Here is an 18,112-nt window from a genome sequence, read left to right as displayed (position 1 = left end):
GGCAGTACGTCAATTTTGCACGAGAACGTCCATTTTCTGAATCTTATGTTCTTAGGACGTTCTTGTGGATCAAGAAAGAAAGAACAGCCACCTATCTCACCCCACATATGCAGGGTGTCCCGAAAATGTTGTACTGCCTTGCATTATTTGAATGCAGCGACCTTGAAAAAAGTTATCTCACAAACTGTCAATTCAATCCAGGAACGTCTTCACGTTTTGGCGACTTGGTGATGCTGGTGGGACATCCCTGGTCTGTCTTCTTCATTCATAACTCCTCAAGACAGCCACAGAGATTATTTTTGTAAATCATCCCTTTCAGGGATGTTCGATTGTTTCGAGACAAAATTGCCCGTCCCTGGTCTGTGTTCTTCATTCATAACTCCTCAAGACAGCCACAGAGATCATTTTCGTAAATCATCCCTTCCAAGGATGGTCAATTGTTTCGAGACAAAAATGCCCGTCCCTGGTCTGTGTTCTTCATTCATAACTACTCAACACAGTCACGGACATCATTTTCATAAAGGATCATTTTTGTAAATCATCCCTTTCAAGGATGTACAACAATTTCGAGACACCCTGTACATGCATAACAATGTATTAACTCATTGTAAAAAATATATACTTAGAAAATGGAATGATCAATGACTTTCTTGAACGGTTTGTACTGCTTTGATACGGTGGCCGCAACTGAAAGCATGGTGGTGGCAGTCCCGGTGACCTTGAGCGGTTACCCGAACCGATCTTCACTATGGAAGACGGTAAATATACTCACCACTCCGTGATTCTCGTGGCAGGGACACTCCTCTCCGCGCGGGAACTTCCGCAGATTACGGAAGATATTGAGCTGATGATGCGACACTTCGAGACACTTCTTGAACAGGATCCAGGTGACGCTCTCGTTGCAAGGGGGCGTGGTCAGCGAGCCCAGATACGTCCAATAGCCGTTGTCGTCTGTATATGCACGAACAAATTGGCTGATGATTTCGAAGCAAATGTCACCGGCGAATTTGACCGAGGGTCAAGATCCTCGACGCAATAAATTATGGAAGGCGAACGACGGAAAGCGAAATCGCGTGACGGGCTAACGAGCTTCTTGCCTTGGACACGTGCAAGCCGGCCGCTAATTTATTAACGGGGCAAAACCGAGGAGAAAAATTATGTAACTTGATCAACCTAATGCACTGGAATATAGTTAACCGCGGCGACCTTTATAAGCATCTAACGTCATTCTTCTGCTGCGAGAACGTAGGCAATCTTCGAGTTGAGAACTAAATGTTACGACCGGCTGGAAAATATTGCGCGGCTTCGGCAACTTTCTCTCTCCTCGTTTCGTTTTCCTCGTTGCCGAGACGTAAATTTGTTTACACACCGATAACGCGTTCGCCGGTCTCTGACCAACCGTGCTTGAATGAAAATCTTACGATGGCGTTTTTACGATAACAACCAGTCTTCGATTACGTAGATTATAATGTTGTTCGACACACTTCGAAGAAGCTTTCAATTTTATTGTATTTGAGGAGTTTGTTATCCTCGGTTATGACTTGTTGAATGTTTATTAAAAATTTTCACGACATGGAACTGTGAACGCGTTTAGCAATGATAGCTAGATTGCGGATTTTTTGAGACGTTAGAAGAAATTGAGGACATTGTTTACAATCTCTGCAGTTTATCAAAATTATCGAAAAATGATGCTTTCCATTTAATCCTATTTGAGGAGTTTGTTATCTTCGATTATGACTTGTTGAATTTCTATTGAAAATTTCCGCAACATGGAACTGTGAACACGTTAAGCAATGATCGTTAGATTGCGACTTTTTGAAGACGTTGGAAGAAATTGAGGACGTTGTTTACAATCTCTGCAGTTTATCAAAATTATCGAAAAATGATGCTTTCCATTTAATCCTATTTGAGGAGTTTGTTATCTTCGATTATGACTTATTGAATTTCTATTGAAAATTTCCGCGACATGGAACTGTGAACGCGTTAAGCAATGATCGCTATATTGCGGATTTTTGAAAACGTTGACAGAAATTGAGGACGTTGTTTACAATCTCTGCAGTTTATCAAAATTATCGAAAAATGATGCTTTCCATTTAATCCTATTTGAGGAGTTTGTTATCTTCGATTATGACTTATTGAATTTCTATTGAAAATTTCCGCAACATGGAACTGTGAACGCGTTAAGCAATGATCGCTATATTGCGGATTTTTGAAAACGTTGACAGAAATTGAGGACGTTGTTTACAATCTCTGCAGTTTATCAAAATTATCGAAAAATGATGCTTTCCATTTAATCCTATTTGAGGAGTTTGTTATCTTCGATTATGACTTATTGAATTTCTATTGAAAATTTCCGCGACATGGAACTGTGAACGCGTTAAACAATGATCGTTAGATTGCGACTTTTTGAAAACGTTGAAAGAAATTGAGGACGTTGTTTACAATCTCTGCAGTTTATCAAAATTATCGAAAAATGATGCTTTCCATTTAATCCTATTTGAGGAGTTTGTTATCTTCGATTATGACTTATTGAATGTTTATTAAAAATTTTCACGACATAGCACTGTGAACGCGTTAAGATTGATCGCTAGATTGATAGATCGCTTAAATTGAGGACGTTATTTACAATCTCTGCAATTTATCAAAATTATCGAAAGAAGAAATACATTTTAATTGATGAGCATACTCTGTTTCTTACAATATCGCCAGATGAGGGGAAGAATGGCGTCGTAGAAGGGGAAGGTAGAATGGGGACACGAGTTTTGATCTGGCCACACTGCTTATAGTATGTGGATCATTCTTACTTTGCATAAAGAGTGATCCGCAGTCTAACAATCACCAATAAATTTCGATCGAAATGACTTTTGGAATGACTTCATTCAAGTTTTAAAAAAGATGAAAAACTGGATCAGTAATCGTAAATCTAGTACGTAGAACGTATAAAAGCGAGAGATCGATGTTTGAAAGACAAGTGAAAAATGACCTCGAAAGAGGAAATAAATGTTTCAACCAATGAAACATTGCTGTTCCCTTTCTGCCGTGATTTCCGATTCGTTCGTGTGTTGACAGTCGCAAGCAAAACAGTATCGGCGTATAAAACATGCAAAGATCGTGATCGAGAATGTCGATGCAAATTTAAACGTGTTTTTTAACGAACAGATCGTTCGAGCCGGAGAAACGAAAACAGCTCGATCATTTCTTTGTGCGATCGTGTAGCGTTCAATGATAATGCTCACAGGGAATATTCAATCAACAGTAAATACTTAATCGAACCTTAGTGGGACGAGAAAATGTTTGAATGTCATTGCCATAACGCTTACCCGGAAGGAGTTTACCAGGATCGATGGGCTCGGAGATTTCTACGACCTCGTCCTTATGGGACACGTATGGTAGCAGACGCGCTATCTTATCCATTTCCTGATGCGTCTTGCCGACCTGTAACGGACAGTGTTCAATTTATTCACTGCAAAGCATAACTACGGTAACCGTGGTACCGTCCTCGACAAAATAATAAGACACCTAGCATATTTTTATATTTCTTATATTTAAAGGTAGAAAATGTACACTCCACAGTGTATCCTGCATATTATTATACATACTATTAAATATACTATTATCACATACTAGTAGACATGTAAAATCATAGGATTGTATCGCGTACCATAGCAAAATTAGAGAAAGATATGTAAACATGGTTTGACATTAATTCGACAAAAGTATAAGACACTAACAGAAAAATGTTTGATTAAGCAAATAAAAATACAAAATTAATACTTTGTGATACCTCCCTTGAATTGAATTACGTCTAGTAATCGCTTTCGCATAGTTTTATATAACTTTTTGATTCGTTTTTGTTCTAAATGTGTCCAATTGTGATTTATACTTTCTTTTAGTTCATTTACGTTATTATATTGTCTCCCATTCGCGTAGAATCGTCCTGACAAATCTCCCCACACATTTTCTATAATATTTAAATCGGAAGAATGAGCGGGCCATTCCAAAATATTAATATTTTTTGAAGAAAAGAATTGTTTCACAGATTTTGCAGTATGGATTGCTGCATTATCCTGTTGAAAAATATAGTCACAGCGCGTGATACGAGCTACAGGCTTGTTTAATTGATCTGCTATTAGTTCAATATATTTATTAGTATTCATCCGACCTGATAAAAAATTTATTTCCGTTTTTCCATAGTAACCAATAGCGGCCCATACCATAACACTGCCACCACCCATTTGACGGCAACTTAAATGGAGTTCTTCCTTTCTACAATCATGAAAGTAGTAGGCCCAGCCGTCAGGGCCATCTAGATCGAATTTTTTCTCGACACTAAAAATGACTTTTTTCCCGTTTTTCATCCAGTGGACGTATTCACAAGCGAACTTTAGTCGTGCTGCTTTATGTTTCTCCATTAAGAGTGGCTGTTGTTTTAATTTCTTCCGTTTAATGTGTTTGCTTCCTTGTAAAATGCGATGTACATTTCTTAAATTTGTTTTCACACCTGCTTGTTCAACTATTTGTCTTGTTGCGTCCTTAAAATTCGATGCAACACGCAAAATTGCACGTTTATCACGTTCGGAAGTAACGCTAGGTCTCCACTTCCTTTCGTTTCTCCATAAGCACTTAGATTTTTTAACACATTATACATATATCGCGCACCTACGTCTGTTTAATATTTTCGCAACAGAACGATTCGATCGACCTCACTTTTATCTAAATGCTTTCCTCGACCCATTATTTATTTTTCGTTGTACTAAATGTACTTATACTGTAAAAAAATCACTAGATTCAATGTCTTAATACGTTCACAGTAGAACACTTAATGGTAGAAGTTACATGAGTGGAAGGAAAATGGGACAAATGTCTTATACTTTTGTCGAAGCAATGTCAGTCCGTGTTCACTAGGGGTGTGCGAGATCCCACATTTTGAAGTTTCTCCATACTTCCAATAATTACAAGAATCTGAAAGCCAGTGTTCTCGAAGATTAAATATCTTATTAGTCGGGAATGTTTATGTTAGTAATATTGTAGAAAGTAATTGCGAATAACAATTATTCCATGTCCCGTACATATTTCTGTTTTCTCAAAATTACTATAACATATTTAATTTACAGTCGCGACTCAAATAAATCTTGAAAAAGATCCAAACTGGGATCGAAACGTTGATTTTGTTTGACAATTAGCAAAGTTGCTTTATAATTCGTAATAAACGATCGAACCGCTCTGCGCCGAAAACATTTAAAAATTTATTATCCCGTACATTGTCGGGAATCCCGAAAATTCTCGGGAATCCAGTATATTCTCGAGAATCCCGAATCTTCGCGGGATCCCGTATATTTTCGAGAATCCCGAATCATCTCGGGATCCTGAAAATTCTCGGGAATCTCGGATATTTTTGGAAATCCCCGATATTTTACGGGAATCTCGCACACCTCTAGTGTTCACATATGTTTCTCTAATTTTGCTATGGTATGCGATACAATCCTAAGATTTTGCGTATTTACTTTGGAGATAGTATTCAGGATATAACGGAGTGTACACTTTCCGCCTTTAAATATAAGAAATTAAAAAATATACTGGGTGTCTTATTATTTTGTCGAGGACTGTATGTGGGCCGATTACTGTACGATCATACTTCGACCGTACTTTAATATTATTCCTAATTTATCACGAAATAATAACACAGTGAAGTCGCGATCTAGCTCCCATCGCCTGTTTCGAACAGGGACAGAGATCGTGTAGGGAAACTATTCTTTTATGACTCCGTCGACCGCGCCGAAAGTACGAAGGATGGCGAACGTATAGAAAAGGACAGCGTGTAAACACGGACCGCGCAGTGGAAAGGGTAGGCGAAAGGACAGTGATCGTGGAGATCCTCGGGGAGCTAGATCGTGACTTTACTGTATGTGTAAGCATTTTATGCAAGAATGATGTGCTCTAAATCCAAAAAAGAAATTGGTACTCCTCAAAACCTAATGCAACATAAGGAAATATTAAAAACTAAAATCGATAACATCTTGTACATAATGCTGTGGACGAAAAAGAGCTGTGTACTAATTACTGCGTACCCATTACTGCGGATTAGAAAAAACTACGTGTTAAATACGCGTGCAACAGAAATGAGTCTATTCATATACGAGACTCATTCCATTTAATACAAAGTTTTCAGTTGACCGGCAGTACGCATGTATACCTGATGACACGAGGAATTGCTAAAGAACATTACATCACCTAAATGACTATTGGAAGGAACAGCACGTGCAGGAAAAACGAATACCGTCGTCGCGTGAAAATCATTCCATTTAATAGAAAATATCAGGTGTAACTCAACGATGCACGTGTAAGGATCGCGTGGACAACGCCGGGAAAAAAAAGAATCGGTACGAATAATTTCCTGTTAATTGTTCGCGGTTTCACACGGTTCCACGATGAATTCAGCTTTTCTATGTTCCCCAGTCATTACGAAGTCAACGATTCGAGATTGCGCAATCGTTTCTCAAGCTCCGCACGCGCTGGAACTTAAATGTCTGGCCCACGCGAGTCGGAAGTAGATGCAGTCGACGCCATTTGAGTTGACAATGCGATGCAATTCGAAAAACAGCGTTGCACAATCGAGCGTGTCCATTATGTTGATGGGATTCGAGCGTTTCCGTCGAATTTGGAGCGATCGAATCGAATGATTGCGTTATTCCCGGTTGTATTATCATTTTTACGCGATACATCATTCTATCGATGACACCCGATAATATCGTACATCGTTGGTTTGTCAGATACGAATGGAACGTGCCGCACAATTTTTCTTCTAATCGAGGAAATTATTAAACGAGCCGGTCATTATGAAAATGGGGTAACTACATTTTTTCCATTATTGTAAATTTTGCGTTTCAATTTTGCGTTTCTGTGGTGAGATGACAAGAAGGTCCTCGGGGCAAGACTTGTGTCCCCACTCTACCTTCCCCTTCTACGCTGCTCCCCACCATTCCGCCGAGGCCCGGTCACGTGACGACTTTAGCGTCCAGTACTGGCAGAGAGAGGAGGGTAACTTTTCACCCAAATTCTTCCCATTTCTTGTCATCTTACCACAATGAACGCTTCCAATAAATAAAATCTTAAATTTCTTAATGATTAATTTACATTTGATTTGACTGTTTTCAATAAAACTTACTTGAAAATACTTTATTTGCAAAAGGGGATATTTGACTCGCAAGAAGTTGAATTTGGAGTGCAAAACCCATACCACGATTTCCGTAAAAATACATTAAGGAGGAAGGTGTTTGTACAAGCACTGCAGTTACCCCACTTTCACGATGAATCAACAAGAATCGCGAACAGAAATAAAAATAATTTATTGTTCATCGTATATCTATAAATGAAAAAATAATAAAGACGATTTACGAGACATTTCAAATTGTATAAAGTATCTGCAGTAGTGGGACACCTGCTGGCAATGCATCAACAATGTCAACAGCCCGGACAAATTATAATCTATGCGCATTCCCCGGTGAATGATGTGCATTGAACGATCGTTTGATAGCAGAGGGGTCATTAATACCAGTGGCTGACAACATTCGACCGACAGATGGACGGACCTGTCTTTCGCGATTCACTGTGCAGAAGTTGTTCCACCGTTTATGATTATAGTTTATCTGCCACGCGGAGTTTCAATTATCATTAAATCAGAGATATTACTCCTTGTAGCGTTTTCTTTCGTTTATCGATTCCGCGAGTACATCAATATACAGATACTGTATCTTGAGTTCCAATATACACACGAGTCTTAATTCTATATATAGCTATTTAGTAAGTAAAGATTAAATGGCACTTGAATGTCTCTTCCTTTAATGGCATCGCATCATGAACGTAATGTAGCTGTATATGTTTAAGACATGGCTAATGGACTTCCGATGTTTATAGAAGTTTCTAATTCTAATTAACACTTTACCTACCGGAAACCTATTAACCCCTTGCCGTACTTTGACGAGTCACACTCGTGATGAAGATTTTGAACAAAGTCCAACAAATATGAATATTACGCTTTTCTTTTGAAATTAAATCGTTGATTCGTTTGTAATCAATATTTAAGCATTAAAATGAATGTAGCCGTACAAAAATTATAAATTTTCTCTTCTCCTCTACGACATCTGTGGTGCTAGACATTTTAATCACTGTAACGATAAAGAAAGTGATACGGCAAGGGGTTAATAGGATTTTCAATAACTGTTCTGTTTCAAAAAAAAGTATAGAAATTTTCTTTTACATTGCAATCTTAAATGAAACTATTAGATGACATTATTGAGGGTGACTTGTTAGATCACAATGGAAATTGCTGTTGCTATTGAAGGTTCCATTAAAAAGTGTTTAGCCATAAATCATAGATTTTTAAAAATTATGCAATAATCACCGATCGGTATTGTGTTAAAAAAGTTGTACAGTCGGTGGCTTGTATTCGGTGACACCCTGTATTTTTTAAAATACATATGGAATTTTCTACAAAAATAATTTGAACGTCTTAATAGTTTGAACGTCTTAATAGTTTGAACGTCTTAATAATTTGAACGTCTTAATAATTTGAACGTCTTAAATGTCGTAAATGATATTGGATGATTGCGAAAATTCGTGCCCGACTTTTGGAGACCCTGACATCTCCAGTTTTTACGAAAATTGTTCGAATCTGAAGAAAATTGTAGAACATGGTGGTGACTATATGTATAAAATTTTGAAATTAATAAAATTGTTATTTTATAATGTGACTACTTATTTTTTATCTTTAAATCGGGCACGAACTTTTGCAATTATCTAATACTACTGACCCTCCTACACTGCAATGCCTAACAATAGCTTCACTCACATTTTTAACATTTTTGTACTTTGGAAGAACAATTCAAGAAAACCAATTGCACCAATTGCAGAGTGGTTCTCGCGAGAGGAAATCCATTTTAGTATCCGCGTAGGATGACGACGAGAGATGAGCGGAAGAGCATGATTCGATCTCGCGTGATCATGATTTCCTCCGTTCGTCCTCGGCGTTCTCGATATCAAAAGCGGCAACAGTGAATTTCACCTCGTCTTGATAGACCTCGGATAATGATTCGCGTTCTCGGCGAAGCTTATGCAACCATGCTATCAACCGATGATGGAACGAACGGCGTCACACACTGTTACGGATTCTGCTTACGGAGCTTATATCAGCTTATGTAAAAGCTTTATGCGACTATAAATATGCGTGCATCGGTGTGCTGCACCCGTAGAAAGGACATAAACAGCATCTAAGTAAACTGAATTAGAATATCTGAGAATCCTGTGCGCGGCCACCTAGTGTCACGAGCAGGGAAACTGTCAATGCCAACGGGCAAGTTGATCGTTTCGTAATCGTGATAGATTGACCGCGAGACACTTGTATAATGCCAATGTCAATGTCGGAGCCAGAGTTTGACGATCGAAATCAAAGATCGTCTAACTTCGAATTTAAACTCGGAGCTTAATGGGTTAAGTACAGCTGAATCGTTGAATTCCAAGTCGTGTTCAATGTTGAATCGTTCAAATCGAATTTGAGCTCCGAGGTCGATGGTTATACACAAATTTGAATATGAAATTTCATTGTTGAATATTAATTTAGAGTTCCATTCCCAACTTTCACTCTGCGCATAGAACGTGGAAACTTAACCGAATGGAAAATTTCCGAAGTCCTTTCAGCAATGCTATCCGATTTTCTTCGGAATTTTTCACTGTAAATTCGATTTTTAATCAATTACAGAAACTTAATATTGCTGATTATATATCTCAGTTATTTTTTACAATCTTAGAAGTTTTTTTTTACAAATGTGTTTTGAAGAATTGAAAATCTCCAAAAATCCGTAAAAATATGCCTCATAGAATTCCGTGGAGAGCCGTTGTTGAAAGTGATGTTCTTGATCTTATCCAGATTTTATAATCAATATGCATATAATTAAAAATTCAATTCGTAACATTTCGGAACACGGGTCCAATAATTAACGTAAGAGTTTGAAGAATGCACAGATTAATGGTGGAATTGAAATGAAATTGCGCAGAGCGAAGCGAGGAAACACTTCGAACGACTTTCAATTAACTGTAACAGTACTTCGTCGTTACGCTTGCAGTTAATTATAGCACAGCTTGATTCTAAGTATTAGCTACTAGTGATTCAACTACCGCTTACGATGTAACACAAGTTGTACGCCTCTCGGGAAAGATAGTTATCGTTGAGAAGATAAGCTGGCGGCGAGCAATCTGGTCTTTTAAATTCGTTCTGTTCAAGGAACAAGGAAGAGCGCGTGACTAATGTGCAGTTGAAAACTGAACTAGGTGAAGCGGATGAAAAAAAATCTCGGATCTAGGAAACAGCTAGAGGAAATCAAATGATTACTGACCTTCAGAAATACACCGAGAACCGCGAGGCCGTCCGGCGCTTTCGCTGCTTTGGCGAACGTTTTGTACTTGCTGGTGTTCCAATGCACTAGATGCAACTGCAACAGAAGATAACAGATGTTACAAAAAATAATTATTATACATAATATTAATGCTTCCTGACTATTAGAACAGGCAGCGGCAATATGTACTATCAAAACTCTCCTGTTGCGTCACCACGCGAGACAATAGCCGCTGGTAATGAACGTAATGAACGTTAATGATTGGAAACTATGTATACTTCAGCGATCTATTCATCGAAGGCGCGACGCGATCGAGAAGAAAGCTTATTGTTCTGTGGATTGTTAAGTCGGTCGTCTAACAGGTTGCTCAAACAGACCCGCGTGAAAGATGTTTCGCAAGCTCGTGATTACACTCGTGATTAGCGCACGTCATTGGCAGAACAAACTCGGATTCAACTGACGCACAGCGGGGATATAGCCTCGAAAACTTGGTATTAACTAAACAACGTGGATTTCCTACGGTGATTACCGGACCGTTGATTTTTCTGCAAAATAAACATTTTCTGTGTATAGTTTTAACGGAGAACCTCGATTATATACATATGATCACCCGTTATTTGAACCGTCTATTATATGAACGCTCTATTATTTGAACGTTTTATTGTATGCGCGATATACCTCTACACAGGAGTATATCAAATAAAAAATACTGAGACAAAAATGAGTATATCGAATGCAAAATACTAAGACAAAAATGAGCATGCCCAATGCAAAATGCTCTAAACGTTCTACGAATGAAAAACCGCTGTTCCATCGTTCTCAACGCGATCAAATTGTTTATTCAGGAAAGGAAAAACTGTCTACGTACAGTCTGTTACAAAAATATTGGGACACTCTTAAAAAGACGATAACTATTTTAATATTGGACCATGCGATTTGAACTTTCTTGGAAAGCAAGAGCAATTAGTTTACTTCTGGATGTATTGTAAAAAGAAATTTTTTCAAAAATTGCAATTTTTTTATGTGGGCCTATATTGAAAACTTAAAAGGTACATTTTGTAGATCTGTGTCAGTTACGTGGTGGTCCATTTATCTTGAGACAGTCGATTATTACGGAAACCAGCAGGAATATGAAAAAATGTTTTATTGGGTTGGCAAATCAGTTCGTTCAGTTTTTTTTATTTATTCCACTCTAAAAAACCGAACGAACTTATTTACCAACCCAATATATAAAATATTCTCCATATGACGGGGCACATTTTTCATAATGGCCCTTTAAGGGTCAGATGAAGGGCAACTTCATTTTTACAAATGGAACCACATATTTTTTATTTCACATTCTTATTCTACATCGAAAAATAATAATATGTCGCGCCATTAAATGTGCCCCTTCATATGAAGAATATTTTATATAAAACATTTTTTCATATTCCTGCTGGTTTCCGTAATAATTGACTGTCTCAAGATAAATGGACCATCCTGTATATTCATTGTGAAAATATGACAGGCATTTAAAGATGTAAGAATCCTTAGATTTATTGCAGTTACAGGCCAAAAATCGTGAAAAATTGCAATTTTCACAATTTTTAAACGTTTGTAGCTCATTGCAACGTCGACCGATTTTGACGAAATTTTCAGAACATGTTTAATTCACGCAGGTCTACAAAACGTATTTTTTAAATTTTCAATATAGGCCCACATAAAAGAGTTGTGAAATGCAACTATATTATTTTTTCTACAATTCCGACCTACTGCATTGTCCCAATATTTTTGTGACCGACTGTAGCTCCCGTATCAAGCAATTAATACAGACAACTTTTGCATAAAAATCCGCAGTCTCGTGATAATTAATGCATCGATAGTTCAGGACGTAAAGGCTATTTATCACATTTCCCGTTGACACTCGCCTCTGGTTAACGTAGAATTTCACAATGTGTTCGCAACATACATATACACACGTACGCTTAAACTACAAGTATTACTTGAGCAATCGCTTCGAAATGCGCGTTGATCACGCGACGTGAAAGAGTTTTCTCAAGTTTTTTCTGATTTATGCACGAATTCGAAGTGCATTCCAAGCGCATCGAACAGCGGAAGAAAAACGTGCGTGGAAATTGAATGCGACTCGTGGCGACGGATGTCATCCTGCAATTATTTCACGTATTCTTTCCTCTATTTTTATACTCGAAGAAGTAGATAAACAAACGTCGACTGGCTTCTTCCTCTATATTTCAGTTTCTCTCGAAAATAGAAAGACTGACGATTTGACAGATCTGTTCAACTCCTCAGGAAAACTCCAGGAATTCCCAAGGCAGCAGAGGAAATCACTCGAGAGCACATCAACAACGAATAAACACAGTCACACAAATTGCAAAACGAAGAAAACAAAAATTTTCATTCGTCGCAATTCTCTATTTTTATCGTCGGTTAATTTCTATATGTTATTGTTAAAGTAGGTCGAACAAGTATTTTAGAAATGAAGAATTCTTCTCAAGAATTCTTCACTTAGCCTGCGTTGTTTGAAAACGGTCAGAATGCCTGAGCGTATTGTTACATAATTCAATTACAATTTCCATACAAGTGTTCACCTCAATAGGAGCGCCAATTATCATAATCGCTTCTCGCCATTTTCTGAGTGTTTTGCCTTCTAAATAGTTTCGCATACAGTCACTCCTAGCTTATCGTTGCCGTTTATTCGTGTTGTTTTCGCATTCAGGATCTTATTTCGACGCAATTTTCATACCGCCTTCTTTCAGGGATGCGTTCCGGTAGAAATGATTCAGCTTCTGCAGCGGCGAAGAATACTCGCTTGGGCAAAGCCGATATCAGCCCGAGTTTGCGAAGACTGTGGTACATAAATCGTGACGCGAATCATGCTCCGCGAGAGTGAATTATTAACGATCTACGGCGAACCCGCGGTCGACCACGAATGTCAGAGAACCCGGTTAATCGCCTATCCCGCGTTCGTCCTTTTAAAGTCGTTTAAGAGCACGCTCCTCACATTTAAACCGTGCTCGGAACCAGCGCTATTATTCCGCGGCGAGCGAGAGGGAAAATAAATTTTCAAGTCTGGAGAAATAGCGTCTGCATCAAACTGTAAATATTTCTTTGTGTTTTCCCAAGTGTTGCAGAGTTTAAACAATTTCTTATTATTAGACTGCGGCAGCGCCCGCTCTAGCGGTTACATTGCCCCGGACAAAAAGACAAATTACTGCCCCTTAAGAATAGACAGTAGCGGATAAAAGTTTAAGACCGCTCTAAAGAAGACGATAACTTTTTTAATATTGTACTATACGATTTGAACTTTTTTGGGAAGCTAGAGCAATTAGTTTACTAAAGGATGTGAAAAGAAATTTTTCCAAAAATTGCAATTGATCGGAATTGTTGAGAAGATACTAAAAGTTGCATTTCTAACTTTTTTATGTGGGCCTATATTGAAAATTTAAAAAATACGTTTTGTAGATTTGTGTCAATTAAACATATTCTGAAAATTTCGTCAAAATCGGTCGACGTTGCAATGAGCTGCAAAGGTTTAAAGATGGTAAAAATTGCAGATTTTCACGATTTATTGCCGAAAATGTTGAAAATCTGCAATTTTCACCATCTTTAAACGTTTGTGGCTCATTGCAACGTCGACCGATTTTGACGAAATTTTCAGAATATGTTTAATTGACACAAATCTACAAAACGTATTTTTTAAATTTTCAGTATAGGCCCACATAAAAAAGTTAAAAATTGAACTTTTAGTATTTTTTCAACAATTCTTTTCACATCCTTTAGTAAACTAATTGCTCTAGCTTCCCAAAAAAGTTCAAATCGTATAGTACAATATTAAAAAAGTTATCGTCTTCTTTAGAGCGGTCTTAAACTTTTATCCGCTACTGTATATATTTTAAATAAAGGTACATATTTTTTATTTCCAATGAAAATCAAATCATTCTATTTAAATTTGAATAAAAGCATATATTTAGAAAGAAACATATAACATGACATTGATAATCAAGCAGTACAAAACAGTAGAAATTAATTAAGAAATATCTGTACCTATAGCCACAAATTGTTAAACATATAATTTTTTACATTTTTGAATGCTTTTAAAAATGTGTATTATTGCACAAACAACTACGCCAAAATCACAAATAACTTTTCTCTTACTTTCAGTTCTGCAAACTATTTTATTACATCTTTTAAATTTACTTGATCAGCAAAATGGCCAAACCTTCGAGAGTATTTTGTGTAGTAGTCGAACGTAAAAAGTTCTTAATTAATTTTAACTTATTGTTAGAGAAACTCCTTTCGCCACATGCTACAGTTATTGGTATCATTAGGGATATTCTTAAGGCAATAATAAGATTTGGGGCAAAATTTAACTTTGTAATTAAGCTTAGTACATTGCTTAGGCTTTCTTTTTTGCCCAAAAGCGCAGATACTGCTGAAATTTCCTCTGCTGATTCTACCTTATTTATGTCAACAGAATCACCATCAGTTAAAATACATTCTAAATTCTTAAAGTGTTTTACTAGCATTTCTTTGGACATGGTATTTAAATCGTATATATTATATAAGAATTGAAAATACTTACTATGATTATACTAAGTTGTTCAAATCTAGCATCTAGTGCATTTAGTGCTTGATCAATTGTCAAATAATTAGCGAACGAAACAATCGATATGTGAAATTTTCTATTAATTGGGTATTTAACACATGAATATTTTTCTCACACTTACAGCCAAAATGGTGCCCCTAAATTTTGGTGTCCCGGACAAATGTAACCGCCCCTAGAGCGGGCCCTGACTGCGGATGTTATTGCAATTTTAACGAGGAACCTTGTAAAATCTTATTTTCAGTGGTCTTTGTAGAGTGGAATTATATTTTCTAGCATTTTCTCACAATTTTTCGAAGCCATAAATGTGTAAAGATCCTCAGTGCAATTGTTAGATATTATTTAGTTAGATAACTATTAATTTAAACTGTACAAACCTCTCCTGCGAAGGCTTGTCCATCGACAGTGTGCTCCGAACCCCTAGAGTCACTGCATCCCCAATGACAATGGTACTGCTCGAGTTTGTAAACATCATCCATCAGGGGACCACCGCTTAGGACTGTTAACAAAAATAATAATCATTCGATTGCAACCAGTATCTTTATTTGATATCAATACTTTCATCTGTCGTACAGTCGGTCTCATAATTGATGGCATACACTTCGAATCGGAATAACTTTTTTAGAAATGAACCGAACGACTTCAGTTTCTAAATATATGATAAACATAGTAAATGAAGAAAATAGGAGATAATAAATTTATCTTAATAGATATCAACAAAATCGTAGGGCACGTTGAAAAGTATTGTATTTATTCTTGATTAAACTCGCATAGAAATTTTTATGTGAAAAACATACATAACGTCGCCATTTAGTAATTTTAGGTGTTGCTAGGTAATAAAAGATGTACCACGTAGTGTTGCTACGTAACCCCACTGAAAAAGATATTTTTATTTTATTTAATGATAGCCGGTAAAACCAATTTTTCAATTTCACCAACAATTTTGAACTCGCATGGTGATGTGTACCGCTCTTGAGGATCGATAGTCGTTACCTTAATACGTGACCAACACTGTCGCGAACCCGACTGGGGAAGGAGTGCCTAATTTACAAATAAGAACAATATCATGTTCCCGCGAGGGTCGCAGGACGCACGCGGATCATTTGACTGCGTTGAATTACAGGATACGCTTGATTAGCCGAATTGCGTGAACAATACTGAGGCCATAACAAGATCATAGCCGGCAAAGGCTGATTCACTGGTATTAACGGTACACGAAGAAAAAGGAACAATCGAGCGAGAGGGAAAGAGAGAAAGAGGGCGTAGATTGATTGGAGCCAAGTCGGAGTCAATGAACATTCCAGACAAAATCTACTGAAACTAGAGTCACTGATGTTGATGCGTTAGTCTTGAGATTGGTCTTAACTCGTTAAGTAGGTCGCTCCTCGATCAAACATTGTATCTGTTGGTTACACAGATGATTTTCTGTAAAACCCTATCGCGTGATATTCTCTTGACTGAAAGCTAGTAATTCTAAGAAGCACCCTAGTAGCAATCATTTTATGGCATTTTGATGGGTCTTTGATGTATCGGTTGGCCAACACTGTTAGAATTATCACTGGACTGCGGATAGATGAAATTCAAAATTGTTGGAAAATTTTAAAAATTGAAGAAGCCAATATATGATTTCTCCCCTATTAAAATCGTTAAGGGTAGGAATAACATTCAATTTGGTTTCTATTTCTAGCAATCGATGTAGAGAGTAGTCCGCCTTAGCGGAAGGTTCCGCTGAACGTAGCATTAGTATCGCGCCGCGGTAAAGTAGTGAACAAGAGAAGGAATAGAAATTGATTTAATTCGAGCTCGCTTATCTTAAAAATTTTAAAAATGAAGAAGTCAATATAAGAAGCTCCCTAGTAGCAATCATTGTGGCATTTTGATGGGTCTTTGATGTATCGGTTGGCCAACACAGTTAGAATTGCCACTAGACTGCGGATAGATGAAATGCAAAATTGTTGGAAATTTTAAAAATTGAAGAAGCCAATATATGATTTCTCCCCTATTAAAATCGTTAAGGGTAGGAATAACATTCAATTTGGTTTCTATTTCTACCAATCGATGTAGACAATTTTTATTTTGCATAAAGATCCGGGGAGAGTCCGCCTTAGCGGAAGGTTCCGCTGAGCGTAGCGTTAGTATCGCGACGCGGTAAAGTAGTGAACAAGAGAAGGAACAGAAATTGATTTAATTCGAGCTCGCTTATTCAGCCGTAAATGTACTTGTTTCGAAATGTGTGTCACACTGGGCTATTCGGAAACGAACTGCACAGCTGACTGCGGATATACGGCGTTCACTTTCTTATCGACAAATTAATCGTATGTTTACAACCCGCAAAAATCCCATATACGAAACTTTGATAATGGACAAGTTTTGAGCGAAACTTTTGCGATCCTTTAATTTCGCAGGTCAGTGTATGTAAAATGTTAACGAAGCTTCTAGCAGGCAAAAAACCTCATCCACATCTGAGCCCGATTCAAACAAAGTCGATCCCAGATGACCACTGGCGGGAAATAAACAGCGAACGACCGTACAGGTGTTTGTCAGGAACGATTTGTCATCGTTAATAAAAAAAAGGCGAATGAGAGAGAGAGAGGGCGAAAGAAGAAAACGGGCCACGGTATATCGCGAGGCTCGGTTATCGTTCCATCGATTCCCTGAAATTCTGCTCTATTTCTGTCATGTAAACGCTCCGTTCCCGCCACATATGAGCACGCATAATGCGTCACGGCACGGTCGTCCCCGTTTCGAGAGCACACCGCGAAGGTAATAGCCTCCTTTAACCGGCACGAAACCGCTGTCGAAGCGTTTGGCGAAAAACACGCTTGCAAGCCAGCGAGCCCGTCTGAGCTCGCAATCAGCTCGACCCGACTTGGCCCGACTCGGCTCGGCCTGTTCCCCAGCACCGATTACGCGATCATCGGCTCTCATTGGCCTTTCCGGCAGTTACTACGACCCTAATGGAAGGGTCATGTTCAACGAAATTGATCAAATATTGAATCTCCACGCAACGAAGGGCTGCTGATACACCCCGCAGCTCCAAACGAAAGTGTTACTCTCAGATTCCCTTCTACTCTTTAGAAATGATCGCTTCTCGGGAGTGCAGTAGAACCTCGATCGTTGC

At 37.9% G+C, this 18,112-nt stretch overlaps 1 protein-coding gene across 1 annotated transcript in view; it reads right to left on the bottom strand.

Annotated features, from left to right (window-relative positions):
- Positions 1-18,112, bottom strand: part of Cah1 (carbonic anhydrase 1) — a 48,653-nt gene that overhangs the window by 9,582 nt on the left and 20,959 nt on the right. The window contains exons 3-6 of the mRNA XM_076427843.1: positions 15,369-15,490; positions 10,389-10,484; positions 3,321-3,435; positions 773-951 (exon numbers count right to left, since the gene is read on the bottom strand). Of these exons, the coding sequence (XP_076283958.1) occupies positions 773-951; positions 3,321-3,435; positions 10,389-10,484; positions 15,369-15,490 (512 nt within the window). The remainder of the gene's footprint in view (positions 1-772; positions 952-3,320; positions 3,436-10,388; positions 10,485-15,368; positions 15,491-18,112) is intronic.

Source organism: Lasioglossum baleicum, chromosome 7 (assembly GCF_051020765.1).
Source record: "Lasioglossum baleicum chromosome 7, iyLasBale1, whole genome shotgun sequence".
NCBI classification, from domain to species: domain Eukaryota; kingdom Metazoa; phylum Arthropoda; class Insecta; order Hymenoptera; family Halictidae; genus Lasioglossum; species Lasioglossum baleicum.
Note: the sequence above shows the minus strand (reverse complement) of the source record. Positions and strands in the feature narration are given on the sequence as shown.